The sequence below is a fragment of the Triturus cristatus genome, chromosome 10, assembly GCF_964204655.1.
Source record: "Triturus cristatus chromosome 10, aTriCri1.1, whole genome shotgun sequence".
In the NCBI taxonomy this organism is placed as follows: Eukaryota; Metazoa; Chordata; class Amphibia; order Caudata; family Salamandridae; genus Triturus; species Triturus cristatus.
The window spans coordinates 551911444-551925541 of record NC_140593.1 but is presented as its reverse complement, the minus strand read 5'-3'; the positions used below and the strand labels follow the sequence as shown (position 1 = coordinate 551925541).

The 14098-nt window shown below is 44.2% G+C and overlaps 1 protein-coding gene across 2 annotated transcripts in view; it reads right to left on the bottom strand.

Annotated features, from left to right (window-relative positions):
- The window catches only part of WDR48 (WD repeat domain 48), a 589407-nt gene that overhangs the window by 458581 nt on the left and 116728 nt on the right, over positions 1 to 14098 (bottom strand). For both annotated transcript variants that reach the window (XM_085632038.1, XM_085632039.1), the window contains exon 5: positions 1046 to 1175. In XM_085632038.1, the coding sequence (XP_085488164.1) occupies positions 1046 to 1175 (130 nt within the window). The remainder of the gene's footprint in view (positions 1 to 1045; positions 1176 to 14098) is intronic.

Below are 14098 nucleotides of genomic sequence, written 5' to 3'. Positions count from 1 at the left end.
TGAGATCTCTATTAAACAACATGCAGCTTACCAATCATGCAGTTTCCCGGATGCCACAATGGTGAAATCAAAAGACCCAGGCTTGTATTGTATCTGCGTTTATACAGAGCTTTCCTACACCTTTAAGAGGCCATAAGTGCTATCAGATTCTTAAGAGGTTGCTCTATTTTGGGGCATGGTAGGTAAAGTGTGTGTTTGGTCTATGCGAGAAGATATTTTGCTTTTGTGCATGAGGTTTGCAGACTGTGCTCTAATCGGGTCATGGTGAACTTGCAACTGTTCTTAAGCATAATGAGTAGCAAAGCTATGTGGGAGGGATAGACATGCTACTGTATGTGTTACTTTAATAACCTTTAGAAGTAATGAGACTAGATCTCTACTCAGATTGACTGAAGGCACAAGCCAAGAATATTCACAGTAGCACAGCAGAGAATCAATGGGGCATCACACAGAAGCAGTAGGGAGCAAGCCACACACACCTCAATATGTGGTCCACTTAGAAGCAGTGCCAGCGTGATCCTAGAATATTCACAGACAGCTAAGTATATGGGACCACCCAAAAGAAAAGGGGACCATCCCAAGATGGTGGAGGTCTCTAAGGGTCCAACAAGAAGCAGCAACAGTACAAGCAAAGTATAATTTATAGACATCTCAGTACTGTGTCCACGAAGAAGTTGCAAAAGTGCAACCCACTGACACTTCAGTGAATAGTCCTTATAGAAAAAATGAGACATGCACCTCATTAAAGGGCCGACAGGGACTACCCAGAATTTACTACTTCAGGAATTTCCCCTACAGTGGGTAGAGGAAACTTCAGAAGTAGCAAACTAGTCACACAAGGGACCAAAAACAACAAAAATTGCTCTACTTCACAGTGGAGTAATTTACTAGAGGCTGCCCACCGGGGACACGTTCAAAAGAACTAATTACTTCATGATCCATAGGATGCTATGTACTATTTATATCAGTAATGTTTCACATACAAACATAAGAATCATAATTATTAAAAGTGTGTAGTGCTGTTATTTTTGCTCTGTTCACTTACTAGTGACAGTGTTGTTTGAGGCAGTGAGTGCTGTTAAAGTATTTACATCCCAGAGGAAGATTTGTCTGTCAAGTCCTGCCGACGCTACCAGCTCCTTGTCTTTTGCATATGCCAAAGCTTTCACATAGTCCTACAAGGAAAAATATGCAGAAATTGTCACATTATTTTATTAACATCTTATTACATAAAGTACAAATAGCCCTGCAGCATTAGATTTATATGCAAAATAGTAAAAAGTACCATACAAAAAATAAAACAACATTTTTAACATAGAAAGAATACAATTATTAAAAAGGTAGTTGAAAAAAAACTCAAACTCACAGGATGATGCAGGACTGGATGATTATTTTACACAACCAAACAGTTACAGATTAATGTATTACTTTTATGTTACCACATCATCCTTAATGTTGGAGCTAAAAGCCATTCCCGGAATTACCAGGTTTTCAGTCAAATAAGAAAAGGGTCTCCGAATCAATGACTTGAAGTGAAACACCTTATCAGAAATATAAAGACCTATACAAATGCTCAATAAAATAGATGTTCAGTTCTAGAATCAACCACTCAAGCATCCTGACAGCGATTTAACAATATAAATTTAAACATGCATTTGTTGTGTTAACTAAATGTTTAAGGTGCGAGGGTATGATGGTAGAGATTTGTGCTGCTACATTACTGAAGGAATTAATCTGAAGTAGCAGCAGAAATTAAGGGATCTATTGAAGATACAGACATTCAGCGATCCACAAAAAATGAAGTGCGGGTAGAAATCTCAAGTTCCAAGGAAGCTCATTAATTTTTAGGTCTTCCCTAGCGTCGCAGCACGCTCTGAGAGATCTATTGTCGTTGAATCGATTTCTGAAGTGGAGCGGAAGCTCCGCCCATGCTTTCGATTGGCACGAGTCATCCTCTATAGTAAACGCTGGCCTCTGATTGAAAGTGAGGCTTTTTGGTGACCGCCCAGTCTCCTTTAGGCCCCTCCCATCCGGACTCGATAGTTTGCTTGCGGCTTGAGACTTTCTCTTTTAATTAGTGGGTGAGGACTTATTTTTTACATTCGCGCAATGGCAACGGCTTGTTGATATTGAAAGTTGGGTTTAAATGGATTTTAATCCCTTGCGTGCGGGTTTATTTCTCCCGCTGTGCGGGAGAAATAAACGGCGTTCGGGAACACGACGGCTCCCGGCCGTCATGCGCTCACGCCCACCGTAATGCACGACGGCCGGGAGACGTCATGCGCACTCAAGGGGTTAAGGGCTCTCATAGCCTCCGGTCACCTACACGGTGTTTGTTGTATGTGTGCGTTGGGTTTATTTACCGCAAGAGAAAAGCATGCTCCTGAATCATTAGTAAACAGCCCATGTAATATGATGCTGGCCTGTCATGGAGCAGGCAGATAATCTCTGCCTCAGCCCACGAAGCCCCAGCGCTTTGAATATTATAGCTCAATGTTCGCTGCCACCATCGTGACCAGCACACCAGGGCACAGTGGACTCCGGCGCCAAATACTGGGGGCGACCTAGTGCCTGCTCGATGTTTCAGGGTGCACAGACGCTTCAACATGTAATGGGGAGCAGAGCGCACGAAGCACAGAGCCTCATAGCAGTGCACTGGTGAGATCAGGGCTGTACATAGTACCCTCGCAGCGCACTGGTGAGATCAGTGCAACACAGCAGGAGGCACAGAGCCTCATAGCAAGGCACTGGTGCGATCAGGGTAGGCATCCGCACAACACACCAGCAAAGTGTCTCCTCCCAGCACACTGGTGAGATCAGGGCAGGTATCCGTGCAACACACCAGGAGGCACAAAGCCTCATATCAACGCAGTGGTGAGATCAGGGCAGGCATCTGCGCAACACGCCAGCACAGAGCCTCCTCGCAGCACACTGGTGAGATCAGGGCAGGCGTCTCCGGACATTTGTCCAACACACCAGGAACACTCAGGGCCCTCTTGCTACGCACGAGTGAGAGCAGGTTATTTGTGCAACATAACAAGGCTTTCCAGAGACTCCTCGCCTCGCAGCGCAGTAGTGAGATCAAGGTATTTGTTCAAAACACCTGGAAGAGAGAAAACCCTTGCAGCACACCAGTGAGATCAGGGCATTTGTGCAACACACCGAGCCCCCTCGCAGTGCACCACGGAGCTCCTGGCATCTGTGCAATACAGCAGGGAGCATAGAACCTATTGATAGGGCACTGCGGTGGGGATCGGGGCATTTGTGTTACACACACGGAAGTAAAATCTCTAGATATACCCATATACAGAGTGCAGACATCGGGCAGCATTCAGCCGCTGTATGAGACAAAGGGGAGGAAAGAGACTGCCCGCAGCGCAGAAGGGAGCACAGGGCCTTAGAAAAGCACATGGTTCAGTGAGCGAGCCTTAGATGGGCAGAGGTCCGCGCAGCGTAGTTGAGAGCACAGCTCCTATGATGGCATACGAATGGCTTTAAGTGGGCCGGGTCCAGCCACTGCTAAAAAGCAAATGCTAAAACGATCACAGATCTTCTATAGGGCTCTCCAGTTTTGCCCTCACCCGATATAAAAATATAAATATTAGTTCTGCAGCAGTGCGACCCTTCCCTACCTTTGATGTAACTTCGGAGAGACTCGTTCTAGCTCTTTCACAGTCTCATCGTATCAGAAAGGAAGCTTTTGCAATATTCTATAATCTCCCATTTGCAAATAGATTTGTGACCCTAGAAGCAGTAGACGGACTAAAATGAGTACAGCCACTGAAAATGGAACCAAATTCACAGAGGGATTATTGGAGGCATCTCCCTTAATGGAGGGAGTTGTGTAAGAGTCCTGTTACTTCTAGACAGAAAGCGGATTGGGTCAGCAAGAGGGTTGTTGGCGAGGGAAGAGTTCAAAGCGAGGGAGTGGAAGGGTCCTTTACCAATTGTACTACAATAGGCACAATACCGAGCCCCCCCCCAGACATCCACAGGTGATAATAGAAACCACACCCCCCAGAACTGACTGCCCCACTATTAGGAACGGCTCTAGGCCGATTGCAGAGGAATCTAGTACTCCAAAACAGCCATCAAACGTCGCACCCAAGTTTCATGTTCTATCCTGGAATATTGCGGGCCTCACTTCTAAACTAGAAAATCCGGAGTGGGGAACTTTCATCAAAGAAAATGACATTAGCATGTTCCAGGAAACCTGGGCCAGGGAGAACACCCACAGACTGGGCTATGCGACCTTTTGCCTAGCAACTACAAGCGGGGGAAGACCCGCAGGGGGACTTTGTACCTGGATAGGCGTACGTCTGGGGTGCATGGCAAAACAAATGGAGGCACCCTCCAGAGATATACTTTGCGTTATTTTGAGCTTCCCAGTCAAGATTAGAATAGCTGTAACCAATGTCTATTCCCGCCCAGTTAGCCATGGCCAGGAGTGCACAACCCTAGAGCATCTGACAACTTTTTTACATACCATTCCTGATAACAATCTGATGATAATAGCTGGTGACTTTAACTGTCAGTTCGAACCTCTGAAAGACCTGATTGTGGGTGACGCCAATGAGGAGGAACAACACTGGGCCATTCCAGAGTCGAATGCCCCGGCAACCCGGGCCTGGACCCTATTGGTACTCCAAATGAACACCCTCACAATGAACCACTCCCTTAGGGCCTGTAATGGGCGTACACAATCTGATTCCCCGGTGAATTACACATACAACAGACCGGGAAGTTCTTCTATTTTAGATTATATCCTGGTGGACACCAAATCTTGGCACCGGATGATTGATTTCCGGATTGTGCCCAGATATGACAGTGACCACAATGCCTTGATTTTCGAGATGGTACAGCTGTGCCCCAGGGATATTCACACAGGCCAACCTCCAACCAGCCCCAGGTCAATATTAACTAGTTGCAGGAGGAGAGTTAAATGGGGGGCATTTTGTAAATCTCAGGAAAAGCTAGCCTCCCTTTACCATACTGCCATCCCATATCTTGAGGCTGCAAATCATCTTAGTGAAACTGCCGTCTCCACCACTGCCCTACTTGAAATTGTGAACCACCACCAAGGTTTAGTATCAGATTTGGCAAATATTCCCCCCCCCCCCCCCCCATCATAAAATCAAGGGAAAAGGAGCCCCAGGGTCACCCTTGGTACAATGGCTATTGCCGTAAGGCTAAGCAAGCACTAGTCTCCGATATTAAATCCAAAGACAGACTCCTAATAAAAGACAAGTGGATAGTCCACAAAAACAATCAATGTGGCAAAGAAACAATGGGAGAGAGATAAATGGGAGAGTCTGAAAAGTGCCTTATGTTCTAGGGACATGAGGACTTTTTGGAACTTAGTAAATACTGGCTGTACAGAGGGTAAACTGGCAATGGAACCAAACCTGGGGCAGAAGCTTGGAAGGCCCATTTTGAGCCCTTATATGCAAGGGTAGAGGGTGAAGTGGGACAGGCCACAAATGAGCCTCCCCCACTTGCAGTCGCCCGCTTTTGATGCTCCAGTAATTTCTTTAAAAGAGATAATGGTTGCCTTAAGTAGGGTAACCTCCTCTAAGGCACCGGGACTAGACAAGATCCCAGGCGACCTTTTCCGCGATGAGCCTAACATTTGGGCCCCATATTAATGGACCCTGTTTACTGCCATCATGCAGGGAATGACGATCCCTACGACATGGTTGGGGCGGAAATTATTTCAATTTATAAAATTGGAATAATTTCCAATTTAGCTCACCTTCCCGCTAACTATCGCCCACTCTGCCTCATAGATGTCACACAGAAGATATACGCAAGAGTGCTGTTGGGCCGATTAGAGAGCTGGATGGAGGAGTATTCTAAACTTCGCCCCTACCAGGCAGGATTTAGAGCCATAATGTCCACAATAGATCAGATTCTTAGGCTGAAACTACTATACTGAAAGACAGTGCTTCTGGAGGGTGGCAGCCCTTATTTGATCTTTGTGGACCTAAAATCGTCTTTCAACCTGGTCCCCAGGGGCAAATTGTGGTCCATTCTATTAAATTTAGGGGCCCCTCTGTACCTCTGCCACCAGATGAAACGGCTTCATGAATGTAATTATGCACGAATCATGCATGGGAAAAATGGTGAGCTCACTGACCCCATATCTATAGATAGAGGGGTACGACAAGGGTGCATGTTGGCCCCGACCCTTTTCTGCTGATTTATTAATGGGCTAGTGGAGGCCCCGATTGCTGGAAGGGACATAGATGCTCCTTGCTCCTAGGTTGGCGAACGTCAAGGTTCCCGCCTTGATGTTCGCTGACGATACCCTCCCACTATCTAAGTCCCCTATGGGAATACAGAGGGCCCTAAATATCTTTCATACATTTTGTAAAAGTAGGGGATTAGAGATAAATTCACAGACAACCAAATACATGGCTTTTAAAGCAGGAAACATCACACAATCAAATCCTCAGCTAGACAGGAAACCTCTAGAGGAAATGACCGTCTTTGAATATTTAGGAATAACACTCACTGAGAAAATGGACTGGAGCGCACAAATTAAGAAGGCTAGCCTAAAGTTGGCCCAGACAACGGGGGGGGGGAAGGTGTTAGCAAAGATGCTTAGGAAGTGCACTTATAAAATGGTTGGACCGGTGATGGAAATTTATAAAGCAAAAGCAAGGTGGGGGCGGCCTTGTACGGCACAGAAATCCGGGGCCATCGGCCATCCGACCCCCTTTCCAAGAACGAGAATTCCTTAGCCAGGCAACTCTTAGGTCTTGACAAACAAAAACAGTTCAAAGGAGAGGGTCCAAGGGAATAGATTTTAAAGACCACTAAGGATTATATCCCCAAACAACGGTTACCAAACATAGAAATCCTAGGGTCTACACAAGTGCCAGAAGTGCCAGTGAACAAACACTACCTCCAAGTTATAGCCTGAACCAGTGCGGTAGTGGTCAACCTATTTGGTGATAGTTAATAATCAAAGTACATCTAAGGGCAGATTCCTTTCAGGACGTAATGCCTCACTCACCAATGGTGACATGCTTCATCATAGGGACTCTCCTCCCAAAGGAAAACCCTAGTTCCTTTGGGGGCTGCAACCCCCTCACTGAGAGGGAGGAGCTCAGGGATGTTTTATATTTGGGTTTTAAGGATCGACTAAATCCACATATGATGAGCAAGGATGTATGAGTGAGGATGCAGCGCAAATTATAAGAAAATAGTGAACGTGTGAGAAAGTGTGATGGTTAAAACTGGCTAGGAGGCATCAAAACCATACTTTAATAAAGAAATGCCTACTGTCAGGATTAAAAAAGCAGTGCACCAGCGGTATGGATTTGAACCGCTATGGTGTGATGTTAAATGGTCAACATGTTTCAGCCCTAGAAGACCCAAACTGGATCAGGCTTTCATCAGGACCTTGCGGAAAAACTGCTGCTTGTAATAGAGTGAAGAAAAAACTGAAAAGGATATGTGGCCAAAGCAATATCATTGGCCGCTATCAACAAGTGCTGATACCTGTAATGGAAGGGAAATAACACACATCAGGTATATACAAATCTGTATCAGCAATGCGAGTATGCACAGAAAAGGATCTACAAAACCAGTAACTCAGAAGAAGTCAACACCTTACCCGCCAAGGCTGAGTACAGGACCTCGCCTCTACCTGGCAACCACTCAGGAAGGAAGCACCGCTCTACAAAAAATATATTTGAAATTTGTAGAGTGCGAGTGTGAATGGATAAAAACTCAAAATAAGCCAATCGTCAGGTAGTTAAAGTAACTGCTTGCATCGATCATGGGAGACCAACTTGGTGTATAAAGCTGTTAATTTCGATAAAAAGGAGGGGTTCCCACATAAGCAATTACACAATGGACATATAACAGTATTCAATATTCATCCCAATGGATTTGATAAGGAGAACTATGTGTCATAAGACTGATACTCAAGCGACCCTTCTCCCCCAATCATAGGTAGAAGGTGCAAGAACACCATACCATCTCTAAGAATAATAATGATGGTTAAAGACCACTATGACCACCTAGTATCTAAGCACAGTTCACTAGTCATCCTGAAATGTGGGAAAGAAATAGATAAAGTCAACTAACACTAGAAACAGTGTTTGTCATATTTGTAAAGAAAAAATGAATAATAAGACCATAGTGTTAGTGACTGGCGGTTAAACACACTAAATCATTATCAACCCAAAGAACGCGATTTCGTAGGACCTAGAGCAACCTAGTAAAAAAATCAAACTGGCATCATTGCACTCACCTATCCGTTGGTACTGCTAGACCTGGAGAGCCTGCTGCTGGAGGTGAGTGCTAAATGAGAAGCACGCTCTTAAAATACCCATCAACACCCTTTCTTAATCGGCATCAGGTGAGGCTCAAAATGCGTTTCGCGCATACTCAGTAATGTCGTTGTCACTGCGCCTGTGCGAGGCAAGAACACTACATGTAGAGCATGCGCCTCACCAACACCCACACATTTCGCTAAATGAAAGGTACTGCTCATGTGCGCACAAATAGTGTGCGATAAAAGCGAAAAGCTCTTCCTATTCAGACCCGTCTGAGTAGCACTAACACTATACCTCTGTGAAGGAAAACCTTGCCTTACAACTAGTGGGCCTCACATGGAGATAAATGACCCTAAACAGGGGCTGAAGTAAAATCCATGTCCAACCATTAATTAATAGACAGGCTACTCATATGGAGAAAATATACGAAGGATAGTGTAAAAAACAGAGTAGAAGACTTCGTGTTCTATGTATACAACGCTCAAAACAAGATAACCTTATTATGGGAGTCACAATGACTAGAAGGGTTATATCTGGACATGGTTCTATAAAGAAACCCAGGGAATATCATCGTTCAGACCAGACTGATGGCTGTTTAGTTTGTAAACCCAACGCTGTTCTTTCTTGAACAGAAAGGTAGAAACATCTGTCATATGTGTAGGAATGAAAGGATGTTCTAGCACTGTCCATTTGAGATCTTGGGGAGTATGGCGTGCCGTCACAAAATGTTGAGTTCATTTAGTAGAAGTTTTCTTGCAGCGAACAGTACTCTTGTGTTCTAAAATGCGTGTTTTGACTCTTCGTGTCGTCATTCCAACGTACCGGAGTGAACAGGGGCAGGTGATAAGATAGATTAAATTGCTACTGTTACAGTTGGTATGATCGGTCAGGATCCACGGTCTCGATGTACCAATGTCAATCTCAGTGGTGTGTACAGTGTGCGCACATGCAGCACAGGTACCGCAGGGAAAATGACCACGTACAGCCGGTAGGCCCCACAATGTATCGTGGTGGTCTCACGTGGGGAAGTTTGTATGAGTCTATCTCTGATGTTCGTACTGTGTTTAAAAGCAAATAGAGGACTTGGTAGAGGTGTTGTTCCAATGTTCAATATCTTCCAATTCGTCAAAATGCATTTTTTAATCTGATTAGAGAAACTACAAAAGGTGTTGACGCAAGTCAGTCTATTCACCACCTCTTTGGGGCTTTTAGGTTCAAGCAAAGCAGCCCTGTTGTTCGCCGCACGTTTTAAAGATTGTTTCACCAATTTCTTTGGATAGTGTCTAGTTACAAGCCGATTCATTAGTACTTTGGCGTGTTCCTGATATTTATCCATCGTTGAACAGTTCCTCCTAATGCGTAAAAATTGCCAGAAAGGCAAATTTTTACGTAAGGATTTAGGACGGAAACTGTCGAACAGCAAAAGTGAGTTTTTCGCCATGGGTTTCTTGTAGAGTTCGGTACTTAGGCCTCCGTCAGCCGGAAAAATCAAGACATCGAGGAAATGCAAACATACTTTACTAAACTCACATGTGAACCTGAGATAGGCATTCCGGGTGTTCAACCAACCCTGGAAATCTTTGATGGAAGACATCGACCCTGTCCATATGACAAAGACGTCATCAATATAACGTCTCCAACACCGCCGGGACGTCCCATCATTTCCGGTTTGGGGTCTCTGCTCGAACCCTTATCCACCTTTGTGGATCACTTTCTACATCCTTTGGTTTTGGATATGCCTACCTATAAAAAAGATACCAAGGATGTTTTGAATCTGATCGAAACTGTTGAGTTCAATGAGGGCAGCGATTTCCTCGTCTTTTGATGTGGAATCGCTGTATACTTTTATTCCTCAGGATGAGACTCTATCCAAGATTGAAGCTCTGCTTTTAGAGAAGGTTCCTGATTCCATCACTCCAGTATCTTTCATCGTGAATTGTGATCGGATTGCTATGAAAGAAAAAAAATTCAAATTTGAGGAACAGCTGTTTTTACAAGTGTCCGGTACTTGGGCAGTGTGTTCGCCCCAAGTTTAGCAAACCTCTATGTTCATAGCTTTGAACAAGAACACATTCTAGGTACTCTTATTCCATACAGAAACCATATACGGTGTTGGAGACGTTATATTGATGACGTCTTCCATCAAAGATTTCCAGGGTTGGTTGAACACCCGGAATGCCTATCTCAGGTTCACATGTGAGTTTAGTAAAGTATGTTTGCATTTCCTCGATGTCTTGATTTTTCCGGCTGACGGAGGCCTAAGTACCGAAAAGTTTCCATCCTAAATCCTTACGTCAAAATTTGCCATTCGGGCAATTTTTACACATTAGGATGAACTGTTCAACGATGGATAAATATCAGGAACACGCCAAAGTACTAATGAATCAGCTTGTAACTAGACACTATCCAAAGAAATTGGTGAAACAATCTTTAAAACGTGTGGCGAACAACAACAGGGCTGCTTTGCTTGAACCTAAAAGCCCCAAAGAGGTGGTGAATAGACTGACTTGCGTCAACACCTTTTGTAGTTTCTCTAATCAGATTAAAAAAATGCATTTTGACGAATTGGAAGATATTGAACATTGGAACAACACCTCTATCACGTCCTCTTTTTGCTTTTAAACACAGTACTAACATCAGAGATAGACTCATACACACTCACCCACGCGAGACCACCACAAACCATCAAGATACATTGTGGGGCCTACCGGCTGTACGTGGTCATTTTCCCTGCGGTAGCTGTGCTGCATGTGCACACACTGTACACACCACTGAGATTGACATTGGTACATCGAGACCGTGGATCCTGACCGATCATACCAACTGTAACAGTAGCAATTTAATCTATCTTATCACCTACCCCTGTTCACTCCGGTACGTTGGAATGACGACACGAAGAGTCAAAACACGCATTTTAGAACACAAGAGTACTGTTCGCTGCAAGAAAACTTCTACTAAATTAACTCAACATTTTGTGACGGCACGCCATACTCCCCAAGATGTCAAATGGACAGTGCTACAACATCCTTTCATTCCTACACATATGACAGATGTTTCTACCTTTCTGTTCAAGAAAGAACAGCGTTGGGTTTACAAACTAAACAGCCATCAGTCTGGTCTGAACGATGATATTCCCTGGGTTTCTTTATAGAACCATGTCCAGATATAACCCTTCAAGTCATTGTGACTCCCATAATAAGGCTATCTTGTTTTGAGCGTTGTATACATAGAACACGAAGTCTTCTACTCGCTTTTTTACACTATCCTTCGTATATTTTCTCCATATGAGTAGCCCGTCTATTAATTAATGGTTGGACATGGATTTTACTTCAGCCCCTGTTTAGGGTCATTTATCTCCATGTGAGGCCCACTAGTTGTAAGGCAAGGTTTTCCTTCACAGAGGTATAGTGTTAGTGCTACTCAGACGGGTCTGAATAGGAAGCGCTTTTCGCTTTTATCGCACACTATTTGTGCGCACATGAGCAGTACCTTTCATTTAGCGAAATGTGTGGGTGTTGGTGAGGAGCATGCGCTACATGTAGTGTTCTTGCCTCGCACAAGCGCAGTGACAACGACATTACTGAGTATGCGCGAAACGTATTTGAGCCTCACCGGATGCCGATTAAGAAAGGGTGTTGATGGGTATTTTAAGAGCGTGCTTCTCATTTAGCACTCACCTCCGGCAGCAGGCTCTCCAGGTCTAGCAGTACCGAGGGATAGGTGAATGCAATGATGCCCGTTTGATTTTTTACTATGTTACTAGGTTGCTCTAGGTCCTACGAAATCGCGTTCTTTGGGCTGATAATGATTTAGTGTGGTTAACCACCAGTCACTAACACTATGGTCTTATTATTCATTTTTTCTTTACAAATATGACAAACACTGTTTCTAGTGTTAGTTGACTTTATCTATTTCTTTCCCACATTTCAGGATGACTAGTGAACTGTGCTTAGATACTAGGTGGTCATAGTGTTCTTTAACCATCATTATTATTCTTAGAGATGGTAGGGTGTTCTTGCACCTTCTACCTATGATTGGGGGAGAAGGGTCGCTTGAGTATCAGTCTTATGACACATAGTTCTCCTTATCAAATCCATTGGGATGAATATTGAATACTGTTATATGTCCATTGTGTAATTGCTTATTTGGGAACCCCTCCTTTTTATCGAAATTAACAGCTTTATACACCAAGTTGGTCTCCCGTGATCGATGCAAGCAGTTACTTTAACTACTAGACGATTGGGTTATTTTGAGTTTTTATCCATTCACACTCGCACTCTACAAATTTCAAATATATTTTTTGTAGAGCGGTGCTTCCTTCCCGAGCGGTTGCCAGATAGAGGCGAGGTCCTATACCCAGCCTTGGCGGGTAAGGTGTTGACTTCTTCTGAATTACTGGTTTTGTAGATCCTTTTCTGTGCATACTCACATTGCTGATACAAATGTGTATATACCTGATGTGTGTTATTTCCCTTCCATTACAGGTATCAGCCCTTGTTGATAGCGGCCAATGATATTGCTTTGGCCACATATCCTTTTCAGTTTTTTCTTCACTCTATTACAAGCAGCAGTTTTTCCGCAAGGTCCTGACGAAAGCCTGATCCAGTTTGGGTCTTCTAGGGTTGAAACATGTTGACCATTTGACATCACACCATAGCGGTTCAAATCCATACCGCTGGTGCACTGCTTTTTTAATCCTGACAGTAGGCATTTCTTTATTAAAGTATGGTTTTGATGCCTCCTAGCCAGTTTTAACCATCACACTTTCTCACACGTTCACTATTTTCTTATAATTTGCGCTGCATCCTCACTCATACATCCTTGCTCATCATATGTGGATTTAGTCGATCCTTAAAACCCAAATATAAAACATCCCTGAGCTCCTCCCTCTCAGTGAGGGGGTTGCAGCCCCCAAAGGAACTAGGGTTTTCCTTTGGGAGGAGAGTCCCTATGATGAAGCATGTCACCATTGGTGAGTGAGGGATTACATCCTGAAAGGAATCTGCCCTTAGATGTACTTTGATTATTAACTATCACCAAATAGGTTGACCACTACCGCACTGGTTCAGGCTATAACTAAGAGGTAGTGTTGTTTGTTCACTGGCACTTCTGGCACTTGTGTAGACCCTAGGATTTCTATGTTTGGTAACTCTTAGGTCTTCCCAAAAGTACACCACTTACGTCACTTAGAATGGATCTGGTACGGGGCAGAAATCTGGGGCCATCGGACCCCCTTTCCAAGAACGAGAATTCCTTTGCCAGGCAACTCCTAGGTCTTCCCAAAAGTACACCACTTACGTCACTTAGAATGGATCTTGGGGTTTGCCCAATTGCAGAGGAAGTTGCCCGTAGACCCCTCTTACATTGGCGACGTTTATGGAGTACCCCAGAATTAGTAGCTTTTTAGAGAAGAGCTGAAGGAAGTGTTAAACTTACAGGGAGCTAGTAAAATCCCATGGTTGGCCTATATCAAAAACTCTTTAGAAGCTATGGAGATGGAAGACTTATGGGCTAACGCTGAAGCAAGCTGCTTGTCATTATCCAGGAAGGCCCGTCAAAGACCTTTAGGGAATACAAACTTAATCAGATTAAGAGGAACCCTGCGACTGGTATATTGACTGCATCCTTCCTAGTGGTTAAAGAGCTATATAGGCTGGAACCTGCTCTGGACGTCATCCAGCCTCCCCTTGCTAAAAAGCTCTATTTAAAATTTAGACATGGAGTATTGCCATTTCGAGCATTTACAAACAACTGGGGGGACACCGACTCAGGGTTGTCCGGTCTGCAATAACATATCGGCGACGGACCAA